Source organism: Hyla sarda, chromosome 11, assembly GCF_029499605.1.
Source record: "Hyla sarda isolate aHylSar1 chromosome 11, aHylSar1.hap1, whole genome shotgun sequence".
Classification (NCBI taxonomy): domain Eukaryota; kingdom Metazoa; phylum Chordata; class Amphibia; order Anura; family Hylidae; genus Hyla; species Hyla sarda.
The window spans coordinates 56,841,708-56,864,559 of NC_079199.1; the positions used below are offsets into that span (position 1 = coordinate 56,841,708).

General features: G+C 40.1%; 1 protein-coding gene across 6 annotated transcripts in view; it reads right to left on the reverse strand.

Moving 5' to 3' along the window:
* Window positions 1–2,035: 2,035 nt before the first annotated feature.
* MEIS2 (Meis homeobox 2) overlaps window positions 2,036–22,852 on the reverse strand; it is a 141,823-nt gene continuing 121,006 nt past the window's right edge. For 3 of the 6 annotated variants that reach the window (XM_056546396.1, XM_056546397.1, XM_056546393.1), the window contains exons 10-13: window positions 11,054–11,112; window positions 8,883–8,972; window positions 5,633–5,724; window positions 2,036–3,307 (exon numbers count right to left, since the gene is read on the reverse strand). In XM_056546396.1, the coding sequence (XP_056402371.1) occupies window positions 5,666–5,724; window positions 8,883–8,972; window positions 11,054–11,112 (208 nt within the window). In that variant the 3' untranslated portion in view covers window positions 2,036–3,307; window positions 5,633–5,665. Of the gene's footprint in view, window positions 3,308–5,632; window positions 5,725–8,882; window positions 8,994–11,053; window positions 11,113–22,852 lie in introns of all 6 variants that reach the window. The other 3 variants (XM_056546394.1, XM_056546395.1, XM_056546392.1) reach the window with 1 other exon arrangement.

Genomic DNA, 22,852 nt, shown 5'->3' on the forward strand with positions numbered 1-22,852 from the left:
TGTGACCACATAAACGTCTGCACCGTCCCGTGAATTCATCCAGGCTGCGCTATCACCGGCGCAGTCACTTGCGCCCAACATGATAATTATTCGCTGTGAATTCATCCAGGCTCCGCTATCACCGGCGCAGTCACTTGCGCCCAACATGATATTTATTCTACGTGAATTCATCCAGGCTCCGCTATCACCGGCGCGGTCACTTGCGCCCAACATGATAATTATTCTACGTGAATTCATCCAGGCTCCACTATCACCGGCGCGGTCACTTGCGCCCAACATGATAATTATTCGCTGTGAATTCATCCAGGCTCCGCTATCACCGGCGCAGTCACTTGCACCCAACATGATAATTATTCGCCGTGAATTCATCCAGGCTCCGCTATCACCGGCGCGGTCACTTGCACCCAACGTGATAATTATTCGCCGTGAATTCATCCAGGCTCCACTATCACCGGCGCGGTCACTTGCGCCCAACATGATATTTATTCTACGTGAATTCATCCAGGCTCCACTATCACCGGCGCGGTCACTTGCGCCCAACATGATAATTATTCGCCGTGAATTCATCCAGGCTCCACTATCACCGGCGCGGTCACTTGCGCCCAACATGATATTATTCTGTTGAATTCCGTGAATTCTGTTGAGTGTGTGAAATTCTTCAGCAGAGAATGAATGTCCCATCACTAGGACCCCCCTAAACAGAACAGCTGCTCTATCGACCCCCTCTACATTAACCCCTCCTGTGCCTGACATTAGCGCCTGCAGTCATTCATCAGCGCCAGAGATTCCACACCAGGATCACTTACCGCAGTGTTTCCCAAACCAGGGTGCCTCCAGGTGTTGCAAAACTAAAACTCCCAGCATGCCTGGACAGCCAAAGGCTGTCCAGGCATGCTGGGAGTTGTAGTTTTGCAACATCTGGAGGCACCCTGGTTTGGGAAACACTGACTTACCGCTCCTCCACCTTCTAAACTTCGTTTCATTTGATCGGGATAAATCGAATTTCTTGTTCTTCCCAAGCGATAGGAAAGCCGCACGAAATATTCGTTTGTTGCGTATGAATTGGAGTTTAATGAGAAGGAGGATGACAGTGCTGGGAAACCTTCATTTCTAGACTAACGTTATTTTCTTACAATGTAAACAGAGGTTCGATAATAACAAAATATATATATATTAATCGTTAGAAAATATTTATACAAACAAAATAAATATAGGATGCGAATTATTATTAATAATATTAATAATACACAATTCAGGCACAGCTACAAATTCTGTGTGGCCAAGAAGTTATTCCTACCCACAATACTACAGGGATTTTATGAAAACAAATACAATAAAAGAAAATCCCTGACCCTGAATTCTTATTTTTCCCTGTGAAATATAATAATGATGTAGATGTGATTTAAAAAAAATATATAAAATTAAATATGAAAATATTAATAAATAATCTGGACATAAGCAAAGGCAAATTTGGAAGTAATTAAAACCATACAGCATCGAATGATTTAGTAGGAGTGAAACATCATTAAAAATAATATAAAAAATTATAAGTAAAACATAGAATAAAGAAAGAATTGGTTTGGATACATGAATGGTTTTTTTGTGTACACAATGCTGTTTGTGTAAAGAATTGCTTTGGGTACTTGTATGGTGTTCTGTTTTGTTTGTTCTGTAAGATGTAGATAAAGTGTGTATGTGTGTATATATTTGTATGTAATTTATATTTTTTATGTGTTTACACATATATGTATGTTTCTATATACAACTGTATATAATGTATAATTTATATTATATATATGTATGTATATTTCTTTATATATATATATATATATATATATATATATTTATATATATATATATATATATTTATATTATATATATATATATATATATATATATATATATATATTTATATATATATATATATATATATATATATAATAATTTTTTTTATTTATTTATTTTTTTTTATTTACTTTTTTTTCTCCGGATGACATCATGTAACACAAAACTAAGTCCACACAGAAACCCCAGAAAAAATTCAAAATGAAATATTTATTACCGCATTTTTGTAACACCTTTTTTCTTTAAACATAAACTCACAGTCCTCATACAAGTATTTTAATGTAAATTTGACAAAGCTTAAAGGTAACAGCATTTTTCTCTAATGAGGAACACGTGCTGAGAAAAAAATTATCCATGGACATACAATACCAATCCCACAGCAGGTTTTACTAGGAGAACATTCTTTTTTTTTCAATTGAGGTAACACATAGAATATCTAACATGAAACATTAATAGAACGAACTCTGAACAAATTTTGTTACAGTATTGTCTTCCTCACTCACACTCATCTTCTGGACTCATAACTCACTCTCACTCACTCACAGTCCTTATACTCACTCACTCTTCAATCTTTGAGTTTACAATTAAGTTCAGTCTGTCATTTGGTGCAAAGACCAGATTGCAGGAAGTCCCCCCTTTTCCATATGTCCACATCTAGGTCGGTTGTGTCCATTTGTCCATGTCATGTCTGTATCTCTGCCCCAATCCATATAGTCCTGTAGTGCTGAGGGACAGGAGCACAGGCATGTGTGTGTCACCACCATGGTTCTAGTCCAGGTCTTGGCCTTGATCTTCGCTGGTCACAGGTAAAAATAATCTGTAGCTTTCCATGGACAGGGGGGTTCTGGCTAAGCCAAGTCATTCATTTGGGAACAACACACATAGTGTGGAAAAACAAGGATATCTCTTTTTTGTCTCTTCTAAAACTATTTAAATCAACAGAAATGTACAAGTTAACTTAGTTCCTATGATTTATCCTACAGTAGTTATCTCTGAGTCTTTCTGCTTCCAGAGGGGACTTTTTTTTAATGGGCGTTAAAGTGAACCCATGACTTCACATTTATGTCTTGTTTCATTGGTCCTTTGTTGTCGATGAAAAAAAAATGACAAATTTTAAAAAAATCACAGCTGTCTGGAATTTTAAAACTGACCAAAGTTCAAAAGTCTTAAAATATTATCTTTTCCCTTGAGGTTCCTTATAAGTGATGGGGTTCCTGGACAGGATGAGACTCCAAGAGTTAGGATTGTTTAGAATGATGGGGGTGGTTGTGCAGACATGGACATCCCTAGGAAAGCAAATTCTCCATGTGTCGAGATGGCTGAAGGTAGATGTAGGGCACTGGTGGTCCATGTCTTGAGGAAGGTTATGATGCCAACTGGGGAGAAGTGTGAGCTGGTTGTACCAAACTGATACTCGTAGGACCACCCTGAGAAAGACAGTCCCCTGGCATGTACTGCAGACCTGGAAAACATAGAAAGCATCGACTATTAGTTTTATCAAATGTTTTAAAACAGTTTCTATAGTTTGTTCTTTATGGCTAGTATGAACAATTACAACAGACACGGCTTATTGATACAAATACAAAATCATCAGAAAATGGAAGCTCCTAGTGATGCAGAATTTCTAATAGGGCCTATACCTACGATGTGTCATTTATCATACCTGTGTCTTCTATTGTAGTGGAGGGGCCTTTGGGGGCCGACACTTGTATCCTCTACAGCTATGCCCTTGATGTCCATTAACTATTGGATTGGCCAAGCTAACTATGTGTAAACTGGTCCAACATATAAAGTATTTGCTGCTATCTATAGACTATTGTGTTAAAGTCACATGGTTTGGCGTCAATTAATAAAATCTACTGCACCCTACAGACCTCTTCGACACATTGGACACTCTATTCAGAATGACCGGGGAGTCAATTGTGTACTGATGACATCAGAAAGTTGGATGTTGATGTCATCACATTGAGAATGGTAGTTGTTATTTATGTCATGTGGTCTATTGGATATAATGGTAAGGTTTAGCATGCAGCAATTTATCAAATGTATAAGCCAACTGCTAAAGATTCAGATATTATAAGTGGGACTGGTGTACAGCAGAGGTGGCAGAAGATGGGCTGGAGCGTTACTGTTTGTTTAAGATCTCCAGCAATGAGTTATCACAGTGGACTATGCATTTCCATGTCACCCAAGAGGGCCACAGCACTCAACTCCATTTAACCTCAGGCACCTGCAGCAGAGGCGTCCAGCAGATGTTTCCATCCAGTGTAATGTGGGTAATATGAGGATGGCGAGCCAGCAGACATGCAGCCTTTTTATTAACATAAGTGCTAGAGCCATCTAAACACAATATCCCAGGCTGCATCATTGGCCCTGTGTTTGTTCTAGCCCGGCAGCCTACTCAATGGATGATGATAATTAAGTACCAAATATACCATATTGTGTGGCTGCATAATCAAATCAAGAGAGGATAATATTCTTCTGTATTAAGCTATTAATGTAATTGGTCATGAAGCATAAAATATGTTATGTAATTAAATAGGCTAGAAATTATATGGCCTATATTAAGAATTATCCAAGCTGAGAAAATGTTTTCTCTATGGCCGTTATAGGGTACATTGCTTTCTGTTTCCTGACTGCATTTGTAAAAAGGAGGAAGAAATAGGAAAATTGGCTCCATCAGTGGATGTCACGGCAGCCCCTTGAGATCGGCTATGAAATGCTGGCCTCTATTTACATATACAGAATGATTTAATCAAGGTACGTCTTCCTATATTCGGCCTCATTAAACAAAGAAGTTTCAATGTTATATGCAATTCTGTCTGCTCTGCTGCCTTCAGCCAAGGGGATGAAACTGGCAGCCACACACATTTTTTTTAATACGTCAAAAACACTTGAAGCTTTAAAGTCTAATGGATTTCTTAATCCAAGTGCAGTCATTCAGCCCTCAGTGAAAAATCCATTGCTTCATATTCACTTGCTCCTAAATGTGTCTCTCTTTAAATTTATTGACTGCTTCCCCGTTCTGTGTATAACAATTGATAGGAAGGAGCAACATGCAAAAAAAAAAAGAAAAAAAATGGCAGGATCTCCCCAGCAAAGCATCATGACAGTCACAGAGAGTCTACTCCTCATCTATGCATATGGGATCATTTGGGCATCCATCCAAGGCTAACAGATTTATATCACTCAGAGGACAATTTCACTAGCCCCAACATCTCCTGCTTTTAATCTCAAACACGTTTAATTTCGCAGAAGGAATTTAATGCCCTGGAAGAAGTGTCACCTTCAGGATGCAGGTACAGAGAGGACACTGGGACAAAGGCAGGACACCCCTTCAGGTGTACAGTAATGAGGCTTTGGCCTTCATGCAGATACAGCATTTAATACACAGAAATCACTTAGCTGTTTTATTATTATACCAAAGTACATGAATTTTCTGCCATTGCAGGTTCACATCTAGAAGATGAAGGTCAGTCCTAGAACTCAAGGTGGCATGCAATGACTGCTAGTGCCATGTATAATACAGCCATGGCACATGGATAATTCTTAAATGCATAAACTCATCATCCCCTGGGGACTACAGCAGTTAGAGAAACACTGAAAGACATTTGTCTTAGTAAAACAGTTGGAAATACTTGGACATTTCAATGTTACGAAGGTCCTGGTAAATACAATGATGTTCAGCCATTGTACCCATAGCCCAGCATGTGTGGCCTCCAAGTCACTTCTTTTAAATTCCTAAGCATGGTGTGACTATGAGATTTATTAACCTGAAGATACTTACTTCCCCTTGTTTGTGATTGCTCTGCAATTTGCGTTACATATAGTGCCACTGCCCATCCATGCCCATATTCATTCCCATTCCGCTCATAGGTCCTGGATGGAAAGGAGAAAAGAAACAGAAAAAAGAAAATTATACTCACAGTTTAGTCCGTAGAGTGAAACGTTGGTAACTTTAATGAAAAAAGGTCTTAAAATTGAAGTCATTGATAATAATATTGGAGGGTATTCAGTAGAACAGTAGCAAGAACTGGTAGTCGAAAATGGAAATCATTACTCTTTTAGGGCAGAGGTTGTCTTCAAACTGTGGCCCCCTAGATGTTGCAAAAATACAACTCCCAGCATGCCCGGACAGCCAACGGGAGTTGAAATTTTGCAATATCTGAAGGGCCACATTTTGGAGACTACTGTTCTAAGGCCTCTAAGCCCATACTCAAGATCTATAGACACTCAATGTACCACCATATACTTCTCTACAAGCATTCCAATGGAACATGGCCCTGACCTGTACAAGCTACAACATTTTCAAGCTATGTTCACACTCCATTTTTGAGCTTTATTTTCATGTGTTTTTCTGTTCACATAGTCTTTTCAGTAGATTTTTGATTTTGTAATTTGATTTCTCTGTAGTTAGAACATTGATTTTTATTTTATTTTTTATTGATTATCTGATGGCATTATAGTTTGGGTTCTTGTGGCTGTGGTTATACCAATTACGTGTAGGTTTATTTTTTTTATTATTTTCATTTTTCTTAAACATATTAAAGCACTCTGTAAAGTTAAAAAGGGATTTAAAAAAAAATTGTTAAACATTTTTTTTACAGAGCCTAATAGGTGTGTAAAGACGGCAGAACTGCATGCCTTCATTAGGTCCCCGGCTGCCATGACCCATAGATACCCTGTGGTACGCTCTTCCACTCTCTATCTGCCTAAATTTCACAGCTCCTATCAACTATAACATTTTAGCAATAAATTGCCAGTATTGGAAGTATTTTAGATCCTCACCATTGAAACAGACATATTATATAGAAGGTACAAGCAAGTAGAACCAGCTCCACCCCAGGGTTCTGGGTGCGGACAGGACCAGGACTAGTCCAAACATATGCAAGAAAAGAGTATTGTCCAGCGCACACACGTGTAAAACCGAGCTGCTTTATTGCATAGTTGCCATAGGATACATCGGACACTCAGGTAACGTGACGCGTTTCGGCCCTGCGGGCCGATTGCAAAAAGTACACACCAAAAGTCCCGTATAGAATATATATATATATATATATATATATATATATACACACACACAATTATTGCTGGCAAAAATATAAAATACACAATATAATAGTCAGGCCCCTTCATTACACTGGTTGCTCTAGTTTTGTTTGATTTCTTATGTCTTAGGTTCTGCAGCACAGTTCTTAGGCTTGTTTTTGGGTGTGAAAATGTGGATCCAATACGGATGTGCAATGTAGATAATAGTATCAGTTTACTTTATTTCTTTTGTTTTTGGTTCTGTATTGTATATCTGTTTTACAGAATGTTATTAGTTGTACATTTTTCATTTGTGTACAACTAACTATTCCTATTACTGTTTTTACAATATTGCAAAAAAAAAAAAAAAAAACTCAAATAGGAGTACCCTATAGATCTATTACAACATGCATTGTATACACATATCTATGAGCTTAAAAAAAACATATACAAGAATAAAGATTCTTTCAATGATAACTACTGAAGTATTTCACAACCATAATGTTGTGTGAATGAGTCCTAAGTGAAAATCACTGAGGTAACAAATATGGTAAATATAACTCTGCATTATGATATAAAAATATAAAATAAAAAATTATAAAATTCTCTGTAAAAACAAACCTTGTCATAAAAATACAAGGTTATATTCTGCTACAGTTTAGCTGGGTGAAATAATTATGTATGCAAGCTAAGGAGAGGGACTTAAAAGGAAGCAAAGAGATGCCAGTGATATAGTTAGCTTAAAGGGGTACTCTGGTGGAAAACATTTTTTTTTCTTTAAATCAACTGGTGCCAGAAAGTTAAACAGATTTGTAAATTACGTCTATTAAAAAATCTTTACCCTTCCAGTAGTTTTTAGCAGCTCTATGCTACATAGGATATACTTTTATTTTTGAATTTATTTTTTGTCTTGTCCACAGTGCTCTCTGCTGAAACCTGATGCCTTTATCAGGAACTGTCCAGAGCAGGAGAAAATCCCCAAAGCAAACCTATGCTGCTCTGGACAGTTCCTGATACAGGCATCAGGTGTCAGCAGTGAGCACTGTGAACAAGATAAAAAAGAAATTCAAAAAGAATAGAATTTCCTCTGTAGCATACAGATGTTTAAAACTACCGGAAAGGTAAAGATTTAATAGAAGTGATTTACAAATCTGTTTAACTTTCTGGCACCAATTGATTTAAAAAAAATGTTTTCCACCGGAGTACCCCTTTAAGGCATTAGGGGGCGCTATATAATTAAGGATGTGTGTGTATGCATGTATATATATATATATATATATATATATATATATATATATATATATGATGAAGGGTTCTGCAGTTTGAAATATGTTTTTTGCCATTACTCTTATTTGATGGTCTGAATGTTCTCTCTATATTTATATGTTTTCTTCCTCCACTCTCAAGATGTAGAAACATACAAATATAGGGAGAACATTCATACAAATTGTATGTATTCTTCCTCCACTCTCAAGGTGTGGAAAAATACAATTAGAAGTTGTAAACAATATATAAACATGTGTATACTGTATACATTTATTTACATTTTGCACGTTCCTAGTTTGTTAGTCCTTGTTTCAAGGGGAAAAAAAAACGTACTTTCAGTGACAACCAAGAAAATTCATTTTCAAAGCAGTTTAGATAAAAAAAAACAAAAACAAAAAAAAACAGATAAGACAAAAAGTTGAGTCATAGCATATGAGCAGCATTCACTGATTTCGTGTAGAATTTTGGAATTTTCAAAAAACATAGTTGAAGGTTTGAGAACTTGTTTACCTGTTCAGGTTCATAATTGCAATTATTGAAGGCAGGAGTATTTCCTTTGATATGATTCCTCTATTTGTGATATGTCCTTAGTTTTGTATTCAATAATTGCCATTAATAATCTAAATGTGTGAACGCACCCTACAACCTCTGGGCTACACAGTTTCTGTTCTCAAATCAGTGGGCATCACCATGAAGGTATCAATGTGAGCCGGAAGTACTATAATACAAATATCATATCTCACCTGCAGGTCGGATCCCCATATGTTGCTGTCCATCCAACACAAAGCTCCCCATAGGCTGCCCCTCTGGACTATACGCTGCTCCTTGGCTCACTGAAGGATCAAGAAGAAAACCTGATTGTGGTCAAACGTGGACACAGAGAAGGAGAAAGAAGAGAAGACATACCGAAATATCAGCAAAGGTTCCAGTTTTAGGACTGAAACACATACTTCAAACCAACAGAAACATGACAAGCAGGACATGGAGTCTTGGTGTGTCTAATACACTGTTGGCTGTTCTATATGGTATATACATGCAAATAACCTAATGTCTGCAATAACAAATCCATTGGCTATTTTTTTTGCATTCCCCAACTTTACCTGCAGTGCATTTTTGGTGATTTGTAAAAGAATATACTTTTTATTTTTTTTTATTTTTTTTTTAAATAGGAAAATCTAATTAATAAGTCTGAGGTGGGGATCAAGTAGGCTGGGCGGCTGCTACACAGAATCTCTACTACTGGGAATGTAATTCTGAATCATTAGGTACAGACTGGTGGCTAGATATACAGCTTATTGGCCACAGTCTTTCATACAAGGTTGTCATACAGCATGTCACTGGCAACCAGTCTGTCTCAGATTATTTGTGTCTTAAACTCAGGGTTGGAATTGGCACACGGCAGAGGGCAGCGAAAGGGCAGGAAGACTTTAAGGTGTGTTGACACTTTTTGTTGCATGTTTTATCTTGATTGGTGAACTCATTGAGAGACATGTGAGTTCATTAATCAAAACAGAAAACATGTTAAAAATGCTACAGCTTGAACCCAGCCTATAGGCCCTTCTAGAAGGGTGGACGGGGCCGTACATTTACACCTTCCCTAGGTTCGATCAATCATGTGACCGGGCAGCACAAATGATCGCTGGATCGATTGTGCTGCTCTTAAAATTCATCATTATCGGCATCACATACAAAGAAGGGTGTAGCTAATCGCTGGCCCTTTTATATCTTTTACAGGGGATAATTATCGGGAACGGCATAACTAGGAATGCTCATTCATCCGATAATTGTCCTGAGTAAAAAAGTCCTTAACATAGCAAAATCATTTGGGGCATGCTGCTAATTCAATGGTCTGTCAGTGGTCATTACTGTTGGATTAAGGTTTGTACATAGCAGTATTCTTAGCAAACAAAATATTAACCTGACTTTCAGATGTTGAAAATATGAGGTTTCCATTGGCGGAAAGATCTGATGACAATCTAATGTCTGTGGGTGCCAGCAGACCCTCCAGCCATTCGTAACTAAGAAGAGGATTGGCTGTCTTACATTTTTGGATGACTTCCTATCCAAAATAAGTGGCACCAGAGGTGTCTGGCAGCACTTCACCCCCCCCCCCCCCCCCCCATTGAATTAACATGCACGTTTAAGTGACAAAAAAGTCTAACATTGGATAAAGGTTTATGAAATCAGACATGAGGAAAGTGTGATATTACCATTATCATTTAGATCAATTCGAAGTAATCTAAATCCTTCTCTAATGGGAATTTGCATGTGTTTTGATTCTAAATTTCATTATAGCTCTGGTCAGTAAATTAGTTTGGTGCCATTTATAATGGGGGAATAGCTTCCAATAGAACCTTACCCCCCTTTTTACAGTTGCCCCACACACATTCTCTGTCTACACCTTAAAAAAGCCTGTGGTATAATGCAATTCCAGGCAGTTGTGTGTGAATAGACAGTCAATGAAAGCACACAATAGGCTGCATATGGGAAAGACTTCCTTATACTGCCAAGAGCTGTTAGATGGCACTGGGCAGAAGCAATGAGTAATTTTAACCCTTGCATGGGGAAAGCACCTGCTCCAGCATTCTCAGGGTTAACCCGTTTCTTAGTGGCCCAGTACTTTGCGCCAATTAACGGTCTGCGAGGAGGAGGGATTGCAATTGAATTGAGAGCATGCTGGAAATCTCCAATTAGCACCAATTAGCTGCTCCCTATGGTGGGATGCTGAGACTTAAAGCGGGTGAGATTGCCCCCTCTTCTTGTCCCTACTGTCTCACAGAATGTCTTGCTGTGGCATTTTATTTACTACCCATTGAACCCCTCTCTGTTTCATAAACCTTTTGACTGCTGGAAGGTTCTGACAGAAGCTTAACCAGTTCAATGTCACCCGGGAGATAGGAACTTGGCACCTTACCTGCTCGATTAGACTGGTCAATCATCGGCTGGACTATTCGTCTTCTGGCATTAATGAACCTGTAACACAGGAGAAGTTGTCCTTGTTAATCCCTGCAAATTGTCACAATGTTCATCAAAGCAGAATCAATGGAGAAATGCATGGCCCCAGAACTGTATTTAGGAAAAACGCTGGATGGGATGGGATAATGATGAGTATGAACGAGTGAAAATGAATGAGCATTTCAGGATTTATTTTTCTTTAAACCACTCAAAACATCAAGAAACTCAATAAGAAATTGCAATGTCTTAGGTTTGTTCTACAACAATATATCTGAGGTTCCAGCAAAGATGTTTCTGATTTTCCAATGTGCAGCCCTAGTCCCATGCTTTCTGATCTCACTGCAGAAGCCCACTCCCCACCCAGTCCACCCTAAATGAGGTCCAGGCTTTTTGTTTTCACGTGGCTTCAGCGGGGTCAGCAGAGACATCCATTAAACTGTCTCATGTTTTATTGCCATCCCTTACAGAGCTGTAGAGCTCCAGGAGTAAGACCCCCTCCCCTACTGCCCAATACCCACCACCTCCTGCTGACCCAAACTTTTAAAGCTTAGGGGTCATACACAGGTCAGTGCCAACTTGGGTTGATTTCTGGTGTTGATTGGTAGCCCTGAGCTACACAATGTTTTATAACCTTGGCACATTTTTCTGGCAATGAATATTAAAATATTGATGTATGGCAATGACAGCGATGCCAGTAAAAATTATTTGAGCAATTGCTGGCTCATGTTTAGTGTGGCATACTGTAGGCTGCCAGTGCTTTTTGGGCTGTGGTAGTAATTTACAAAGCAATTTTAACTTCTATCAGTTTATGCTTTGGAAATTAGCAAACTGCTGCAAGAACAGGGAAATTCAAGGATTGCAGTCGGCCCTAAATGAAGTCATGTACAAGAATAGAGGCGCTAAATGTTCTGAGTATATCTTCCAATTCTTTCTGGATAAAGCTCCTCATGGTGCCAACATATTCCATATTGCCTCCCCCTAGGAAGCACATGAGGGGCCTTTTCATAGGGTGTCTAGCTTTACTCTCCAGGAGGAAACCCACACTCATATATGACACATAAACATGCTAACTCCATATGGTGTTCTGGTTGGAGTTGACTCTACGCATTGCTTAAGTCTGTGCAACCCTCCTTTCGACTGTTTGTATATTCTATATTTATAAGAAAGTGTGACTTATAGATAACACTTAGATATAGTGTTAAGAACAGAAGTGGTGGAGATTTAAACAAATAGGAAGAATGAGTAGATGGAGAGCCAGTGTCTATGTAGATGTATAAATGTTCGCACTGAATATTTCCTTAGTAATTACATTTCTCCGTAAAAGGGTTACAAGTGAAGAACTACAAGTGCAGGAACAGAAGGAAAAATGAAATACTCTCCAGGTGATATAATGGTCCTACCAGCATGTTTCTAAAATACCCTCAGACATTCACCTGGAATGAGCTGTACAGAACTGCAGGCAGATGAATCCAAGAAAATGAAAGTCGATCCAAATATAATCAACAAACTGACAATGGCCAAGATCAAAGGCATGCAGTTCTGAAAAAACTCAGGTGAAGAAATCTAGCATAGGGACATAGGAAGTTGACCAATCGAAGGCTGGGACTAAGGTTCGAGGTTCCATTGCAAAACAAAATGGTCTATTAGGAATGTGTGGAAGGAGAGAATGACAGATTTATCAGCTGTTAGACAGTGAAGGGTTAAAGACGCCCAGGGCAGAGCATAAACCTGGACCCAGGGGGCTGGCATGCACCATTTCTGTTTACCAAGACGGGTGTGAGGGGAGCTGGGTGTGTATCCTTTATTCCAACATGTGTTTAGTATTAGATATGTGGGGGACTTTCCCTCCACCCTTTCCCTAAAAGTAGGTAGTAATGGTCCCCATTTGACAAGGACATGCAGAGCCATAAGTCACTGGGCCGTTAAGGCTGGATTTAATTTAGATGGTAATCCCAGAATGAGTGCCTGCAATTTTTCATGTTACCTTAACTGGTAATTGTTGCCATTAATCCTCTATGTTTTGAGTAAAACAAATAAAAGTTACTAGTATAATGCAGACCCCCCCCCCCCCCCCCCTTTAGTCCGTGCTCCACACCTACTATAGATTCATAACATGGCCGCTCTTTCAGGGCACGCAAAATGAAATGCAATGGATCAGTGGCCACTGTGGGATGGAATCACATCTACAATCATGGATAATGAATACTTGAGACCATGAGAGATGTAACAGCAGAACATGGATCTGCATGTGTTAATTATGCAAGGTTGTACGCTTTATGTCCATAAAGCCCACATTTTCACTTTGAAATATATTTTTAACATATATAAATGCAATTGTATTGTCATAAAGATGCTATAAACACAGGAAGTTAATAGCACCACTGAAAATGTAGATATGTAGCAAGAGTCCCTTTATTCACCAACAAAGACCCTCTGAGGCCTGCAAACCATTATGGGTCCCCACCCCCAACACACCTCCAGCTCGGCACTCAAGCCTGTCTTCAAACAAGTCATTAAATGGAGGGTGAAGGTTCACCCAGGGGTCATTTCTCTGGATACTATACAGAAATGTTTAGTAAACCGGGAGCTCTCCACTGATTGCCCACTACCATGTGTTCCTGAGTATGGGGCCAACACATCAGGAAACCTCTCCTGTTACCGTAGCACCAAACCCAGCTCTCTCGGCTTTGCCTGGATCTTGTTTACAAGGAAGAGTAAACCTAGTAGAGGCCAATCAACAGTGTCTGGGATGTATGCAGGGAAGAGGGTCAGCACAATCCAATTCTACAAAGGCTCAAGGAATCCTGCAAGAGTCCATGGGATATGATAAAATAAAACAGTTTTAAGAAGTTTCCCCTAAGACTATACACGGGACAGAAGAAACCAACACGTTTTGGGCTTGTTTGGACCTTAGTGATGGTTAATGTTAGGTGTTGCATCTGCCTAGTAGTAGAGACCAATAGATGATTAATATGGCTCCTATATGCTAGATGTTCTTTCTTATCATGTAGATGTGTGTATGTCTTATTTTTCTTTAATATTTATCTGTACAAAGTAAAGCCTCAGGGGTTCAGAAGAATTAAATCAAGATGGCCCCAGGTAGGTTGGAAAGGTATATGACAGAGGATTCTTCAACAGGCCCAAAATCTGGTAACCAGTTTTACAGAAACATTTCTGATCTACACTTACTACTATATAGGCCACCATATTGTCATAAATAGAATGTGCTTGTCGTGTGATATAATAGGGTCTAATATATAGACATACTCAACATGGGGCCACTCAACAAAAAGCTGACTGCCACACCTACTCTATTATAAAATGTTCACTTTTCTGTTTAATAGTGCATGTCTTATTGCCGTACACAGCACACAATACACTGTAATTTAGAATATGTGGCAATTCAAATTCAGTAAATGTGCTTTATTCTGTTTCCCAAAGTAGCTCTACTTTAGGAGGAAAAAATATGTTCTCTGTTGCCACCTATTCCTGATAGCTTCCCTGTAAAGGTATACAATATTAATAACTGTTGGTCGGACATCATGGCCCTTCCTATTCAAAAAGGTCTGGTTGTGAAAATGCAACATACCCCACTTTTCACTGACATCATCTGTCGGTAGGTCATCATACAAGGTATACTTTAGTATAAGGTATATAAGCACCTTTAGTCATTGCTCGATTCCTTAGAGAGCTTGAGACATGACTAGCCAGTATCAACCAAACCAGATTCTCCTTAAAAAGTAAACATTATATCATTTGGACAAGATTCAAGGCTCTTTAAACATCACTTTTATGTTGCACAAAACATGAGTTATTAGGGCATTGCCCATCAACTTCTCCCCACCCTGTTGGCCTTGATTGAAAAATCTACCCCTTTACCCAAACAGGAAGAGCTTTCAAGGCTGGAGGGGTGGAGAGAAGTCGCAGGGGACTGCCCTGATGACTCATGCATTAGGTAGCATTAAAGTGATGACAGATTCCCTTTAAGGGGTCGGACATTGACTTACAGGTAAGCTACATATAATGGGTGGTATTACAGAACTGTCTCTTTCCTTCTACAGAATAGCTTATTTGCATACTTATTTTTCCCAGGGTGCAATGCATGGCCTAAGACTCCTTATGTCAGTTTGGCAGTCTCCTTAAATAGATACATTATCCCCTCAGACATTTATTCTGTCTTGGGCTTTTTAGGAGCATAGATCTTTATGAGTAAATTAGACATCTTTAACCCCTTTACAAACACAAATATTAATGAAATTTATTTCAGGATCTTCTTGCATATCATGTCTTTCCAACCCACTTTTTTCTCAATACATTTAAACCAAAAAAGTGTCATAATTGCATTGATACAGACTCTGTCTGTAATGGATAAGAACTGTAACTCCACAAAAGAGAAATTCAGAATTTTTTTTTTGTTTTGTATTTTCTAAATGGTCATCACTCATCGGTGCTATGTTAATAGAGTTTTATCTGAGGACAAGTGGAGGAGTAATCTATGCACCTGTATTATTAGATTTCAATTTATAGAATTTCTCCTGGGTGCCACTTCCCAGGTGGCTCTGGGGAGGCAGATGGTTCTTGTTGCTGCATTTATTGAAGGTTTTGCATAAGATGCGTACCCGTGGAGGAGAAGATAGCAAGTGCTAGCTCCATCATTCCTAATAGTTTGCATATCAATCTGATTTGCATACAACTGGCCCTCTGCAACATTGATTGATGGATGAGCCTTGAAACAATGGCAGGCTGAAACTTATTTTGGAGCAAGTGTTACTGTATTGACATATTGCCCTTGGTTACCAAGCAAAGGAAAAATCTGTATAGAATAATGTGATGCACAATAATAACAGTATGAGTGAGTTTCCAGCAATGATTAAAAGGGCAAAAAATAAAAAGGTACTGAGAAAGGGTCTTGGTGACCAAAAAGTGCTAGTGCAACCTTAAAAATCAGACTGAAATGTATTTTATTTCTTGATATATACCTACCTTCAATATCCTGGAAACCATACCATCTTGGTGAACTAAGTCATAGCGCATTTCTTTTAATGGACAAAGTGATGGAAAAAAACTGCTCACGGAAATGGAGCAATTATAAAGTGCAAGCTTTGAAGAGATGAAGGTGAGTGTGCGTGTCCTCAGCTTTTCTATACCCCTTATTAAAGGAAGATATTTTCGAGGTCTCTGGGAGAGATCTCTGGGCCAGATGTTACCTGTCCATCAAGTTGCAGAAGTGGACAAGTAGGCTGGGAGGGAGCATGTCAGTGCTTTGATCTGGGATAGAGGAATGGCTGATTTATGGAGTGGAACTCTGTTCATCCGTTCTGTTTTACTTTCTGTCCTAAGGCAGAACCACATATTGCAGAGAGAAGGGAAGAGAAAGGTAGGGAAAATGCACCGTTCTTTACAACATCAACAAGCTCTGACAACTGAAACAGGGTTTTTCTTGGCCTTAACAAAGCTCGCAGGCATATCCTTTGATGCTCCTGTTTTTCCCCTTGTGCTTGCTCTCTCTCTCTCTGTCTGTTCAACATACTACTTGCTGTTTAATTCAGCTCTAGTAAATGGAATGGACTGTGGCCAGTATGCCTGGGGCATAAACACACCTGTGTGTTCAGGATGTCAGCGCATATGGGAGTGTAGAAGCTAGAGCCAGGTCACTGGCTAGCTTTACCTGGACGGTCTGTCTTCAAACAAGTCCTAGCGCTGTGCGTGCTACACAAGATCCTCTTTTCTATTATCATAGATAATCAATCAATCTGGACTGCTGATATTGGTAAAGTGTATTCTTATACGCCCTAAGAGCTTGTAACTTCTCTAAAATATTGTTTTACCATGTTATTCTATAAAGGAACACCTATCGTATATTTTAGGGCACAGTGTCCCACTGTAGGGCCTTACCTCAAAGGTAAGGAATTGCACCAAAAAGACAAGCTCTCTTAGGATGCATTCTACCACCCTTGGTCCCAGAAATCTACAATAACATTTTCCTATAGCTCCTTTACTGTCCTCGTCTTATTTATTAATCTATTCCTAAAAGACGCAATTCCCTCACCAATGTTCTAAACAGAAAAGCTTAATGTTCACTGCAGATAGAAACATTATTGTGTCCTGTCAATAACTAGCCTAAAGGTCATCAATGAATAGGAGCTGAGCTATGTTTATCCAGGGTTTATCCAGATCGAAGGTGGACACCAGTCTTTCTGTCTTAGTTCTCTCATAGTTTATCAGACATGTTCTCTTATTCAACTACAGATTCTATCTTTTGGCCCAAATAAGTATAATAACCAAGATTTTTTTAAACATGTTTTAACACTATTTATTCACTAATGAGTCTAGTCACATTCTTAAAGGGATTTTCATCCCAAGAAGCTATGTCAAGAAGCAATCATTTATCCACAGGATAGGGAATAAGAAGCTGATTGGTCGGAGTCTGACAACTAGGACCACCATCAATCCAGAGAATGGTAAAGATTTTCCCTGGAATGAATACAGCTAGTGCTTCACTCATTCTCTATGGGGCCCCCTAGACAAAATAAGGAGCACTGGTCACACATTCACAATGTGCTCCATTCATTCCGGAGGACATTTCACCTTCTTATGATCAGTCCAGTGGTTGGACCACCATCGATCAGTTGTTATCCCCTTTCCTGTACATAGGGGATAACTACTTGAGATGCCAATACCCATAGGTTAAAGGAAAACTGTCAGTAAACTCCCCCGGTACTAACCAGAGGTACTGGCTAGTAGTGCAGGGGATGTTGATCAATTTGCTGCCCACCATGCCCAGATCCGTCACGCAGTTCGCCCGTTTTAATTTTTGTGGATATGCAAATTAGCTGTTAACTGGCATGGGCGGGGTTACAAGGCTTCTTCTGGCACTCTGACGTCAGCGCTGCTCATTCGCCGAACCGCCCGGCTTATGAATATTCATTCCCTCCCTCCGACCGTTCCTCCCCTCCCCGCTTTGTACTGGACATCACTGAGGAGGGAGGGGATGAATATTCATAAGCCGGGTGGTGTGGCAGATGAGCGGTGCTGACGTCAGAGTGCCAAAAGGAGCCTTGTAACCCCGCTTATGTCAGTTAGTACCTCATTTGCATATCCACAAAAAAGATAACGGGCGAACGGCGGGAAGGATCCGGGCATGGTGGTCAGCAAATTGATCAGTGCCCCCGCACTACCAGCCAGTACCTCTGGTTAGTGTGGGGGGAGTTTACTGACAGTTTTCCTTTAAGCTATGCTCCTATGGCGTATTTTTCCTTCAGAAACATAAGATAGAGAATATAAGGCAGAAATCCAAGCCATCAAATTTCTGCCATGTATTTCACTTTGTAGTGCCGTGGATATTGCCAGTTTTGGATACACATAAGTCTCATACACCTGGAACAATCCCATCTTAGCCACTCAAAGCCTTTTTTGCATTAAATACCTGCGGAGTAAGTGAAAATGTATGCCACAGTTCACAGTGTAAAGTATCACAGAAAACAAAGGTATGTGTACTACACACGTTTTTCACCCATATTGTAAAGAGGAATACACATACGAAATCCGTCTCTTGAACCCAGTCTTAATGATCATCAGTAATCTGATAGACTGCAAGACAATACCTCACTTACTCTACTGATATCAGGCTATGGAAGTCACTTTGGAAGGCCATATAAGCATAAGGCTGGATCATTCTTTATTCTATGTACTGCTGTGTAGACACGAGACTGCACAAGTGTAATATTACCTCATCCTCAGGAGAAATGGGAGACAATTAGAATAACCTGTAAATGCAATGTAGTAACAAGGGGTTAAGGGGCCGAATAGCGGTCAGCACTTCCTAATGTCCTGCAGAAATGGTAAGGGGCAGATCCAGAAAGCACATTAAATAAAGGTGGAAGCGTTCAAGTGAATCGATTAGTCTGGCTTAGTACCAGCTGGACAATGGTGCCAGGTCCCAGGGGCCGTGGTTTCTCTGCAGGGTCTTAACCTTGAATGAAAGAATATGAGAGCTGTAAAAAGGCCAGAGTTTTCAGCAGTATGGGCAGCTCTTCTGTTGCTATACAGGACATGCTGATCCGCACAATGAAATGTTGCTGGACATCCCGCCACACACACCTGTGTGATTTCCGCAGAGTGGAGCAGTAAATATGAACAGGGGCCTATTAAAATTCAGCCAGAGGATAGTTCACTAGTTCAGAAGGAGCAAAAGGAGAGCAATGAGATATTAAAACAGCTGTAATATTTTAGTAACTTAAAAGGTCAGATGGGTTGCTAATCAATCCATAGTGTTAACCCTTTGCTGGGAGGCATTCAAGCCAATGGCAGCAAAAGGGTTGGATTCTTTTCACTTATAACTAGGCTGAGTAATCCTGCGCTGTACTTTAATTTGGTTTTAATTTTATGGGCCTCGCTTTAACTGCTCCCCTTACAGACCTTTATTCCTTACAGGAACAGTTACCTCATAAACACAGGATCCGCTGCTTCCTATACACTTCGCCTTCCACCTTAAACTGCATTATCCCCCTCTCTCTTTCTTATTCTCACTCTCTCTCTCTTGTGCGCTCTCTCTTTCTCTCTCTTTTTCTCTCCCACTTTTATTACTATGGCCTTTTCCATTTTTTTCTGCTCGGAGCCTGGGACACAAATCTCGCTGCTATTGCAGTGTGTGACATCTCCGCTCGTTTGCCGCTGCTCATTAACAAACAATACTGCTGTGAAATTGGTTTAATGACAAAGTAATAAAATTGCTATTCTGCTCACAGAGAGCCCGAGGCATTCTGAGGCAGGCTCTGGGTGCCAAGATGCATTAAGCTGCTTATTCGTAAAACAGGGAATCATCTGGTTCTAGCCTCCCCTCCCTGTATACATTCTGCCTTTCATCTCCTGATAAAAAAAGATGTATTTTCATAGGTATTTCTCAGACTATAAGTATGATATTGTTACAGAGCAGGATTCTCTGGCTGAACGTTGGCATTACCCTTTCACATGATGCACAAACATCAATCCAGGGCAGTAATGTCCTTCATACTGGAGTGTACAGGAATGTTCTCATCCAACCTTATAGGTACCCTCCAGCTGCTGAATCCTACTATCAACTCCAGACAAGTGGAGTGGTACTACCCGGAGGAACAACCTATGACTACACTCAAGCTCCTCTCCATGCATGTAGGCAATAAATGCTTGTAACACTTATACTGAACAAATAACCAGTTGTACAAATCACTGCCACAACATGATAGATGCTTAATGGTCCAGAAGGAACTCATATAATCTACAAACTGAGGTCATCCGGGTTCAGTATTCATGGTGATATAGATGCGTAGTAGTTGTCAAATCCATGTGCACATGGAAATGTATATTATATTTCAACTAATGGAATAGTTGTCTTAGTAAATTCCAGTAGTCAACTTTATGAGAAACCAGGGGAAGTTTTGGTAAAATCATATAGTTATGGAGAATAAAATTCTCTTCTGTTAGTATGAGACCAATGAGTTGGATTATAATTGTTTCCTAATTTTTACACCAGCCAGCTGTCAAGTATGATCTTCCAAAGCTTTAAGATTTCTATTCGATGGGATCAATGGTTTTATAATGATGGGGGCATTAGTTATTGCTTTGGTGGGATGAACAGTCAGTGTGACTAGAACCATTACCAAAGTAAAGATAAGTCTCAATAGAGTAACAACGAAATAGCATAAATGTCAATAGAAGACAAAGACAAGGTTGGTACTTAAAGGAGTACTCCGGCCCTAATACATCTTATCCCCTATCCAAAGGATAGGGCATAAGATGCCTGATCATGGGGATCCTGCCACTGGGGACTCCCGCAATCTTTCATGCAGCACCCCGCTATCATCAGACTCTGATGAATCACGATCACGGGGCCCGGAGTATCGTGACATCACAACTCCACCCCCGTGTGACGTCACACTCCACCCCCTAAATGCAAGCCTGTGGAAGGGGGCATGGCGGCTGTCACGCCCCCTCCCATAGGCTTGCATTGAGGAGGCGGAGCCGTGGCATCATGATACTCTGGCCCCGTGATCTTGATTCATCAGAGGCTGATGATAGCGGGGTGCTGCATGAAAGATTACGGGGGTCCCCAACGGCGGGACCCCCGCGATCAGGCATCTTATCCCCTATCCTTTGGATAGGGGATAAGATGTCTTAGGGCCGGAGTACCCCTTTAAATGTAAAAGGATCCAGTTGCTGTCCAAGCTACAGGCATCATGCTATAGAGCAGGGGGAGCTGAGCAGATTGATATATAGTTCTGAGGAAGTTCCAGGATAACTTGTTATTTATTCATATAAATCTTTGCTCATTCTGGGCTAAGTAGTCAGTTGGGCGGTCCTACTCAGTGATTGACAGTCATCTGAATATATTTGTATAAAATGAGAGCTGTCAATCACTGAGTAGGACCACCCACTTGAGCAGGGATTTTACATGAATAAATAACAAATTATCCCGGAACTATTCTCCACAAAATTATATATCAATCTGTCAGCTCTCTGTGCTCAATAGCATGATGCCTGCCCGATTAGAATGAATTTTGAACATGACAGGTTCCTTTTATAGTTAATTTATGAATTATAAAAAGTAATCTAGGAATAGTAAAACAGAGCTAATTTCTTACAAAAATATCACCACACCTGTTCACAGGTTGTGTGTGGTATTACAGCTGGGCTCCATTCACTTTAATGGAATTGAGTTGTAATACCATACACCCTGGGGACAGGTATGGTGCTGTTTCTGGAAGAAATAAGCCTTGTTTTTTTTTTTTTATCTTGGATAACACTTTTAAGGCAATTGAGAACAGAGGGATTTTAAGATGGACTCTGTTTAAAGGCTCTTCGATGCCGTCATGGTTCAGGCCAGAAACAGCTGGTATAGAAGAAACACGTTAACCCGCACTCACCGCTAGGCTTCAGCCAGTCGACTTCGCTTCAACTGCTTGTACAGACGTCACCGGTTCCAGATGTGATGCAGGGCGCTCAGAGGCAACTGCTGGCGGTTTCCAGGCCGGAAGAAGTGCATACAGCGCGAAACCGCCGGCAGTCGCCTCTAAGCACCCTGCATCACGTCTAGAACTGGTGACGTCCATACAAGCAGTTGAAGCGAAGTCGGCTGGCTGAAGCCTAGCAGTGAGTGCGGGTAACCGTGTCTCTTCTATAACAGTTGTTATTAGTGACTTAGTTTTTTCTAGTTTCCAGCACCGTCGTACCCGCATGCTTAGGAATTCAGCCTCCCGCTGTGATAGAGGTTACGCAGCTCAGCGATCCTGACTACTGTGTAGCGATAGTGCCATAGTGCCACTACACTGTTGAAGTATCATGGTTCAGGCTGGAGCTGTATCTTGAGACATAGGGAAGTCACATATTCTACCATTCAATACCAGTACAACTGCTTCTCATTCTGTCGTACAAAACGCGGCCTCTGTTAACTAAACTGTTAACCACACTATTTTACATGAAACCCAAAGACCAAGAACCTCTTACAAAAGCAATATGTACCTGCAGTAAGTAAGAAAGGAGGAGGGGGGGGGCGGAATTATCTGAGTTTGCACTCACCTGTAACCCTTTCACACTCTTTTCCGGCCTCTAATCTCTCGCTATCTCTAGGTGATGATTACCTGCCAATCTGTTGCACAGTTTTAGTTCCTGGGACTGTCACCTTTAACCAGAATTAAACCTCAGTTTGCTCCTTACTAATGGGACTGATATCTTATCACCACAACTTAGGGAGAGTTTCAAATCTCTTGTTTACCTTGAAAGG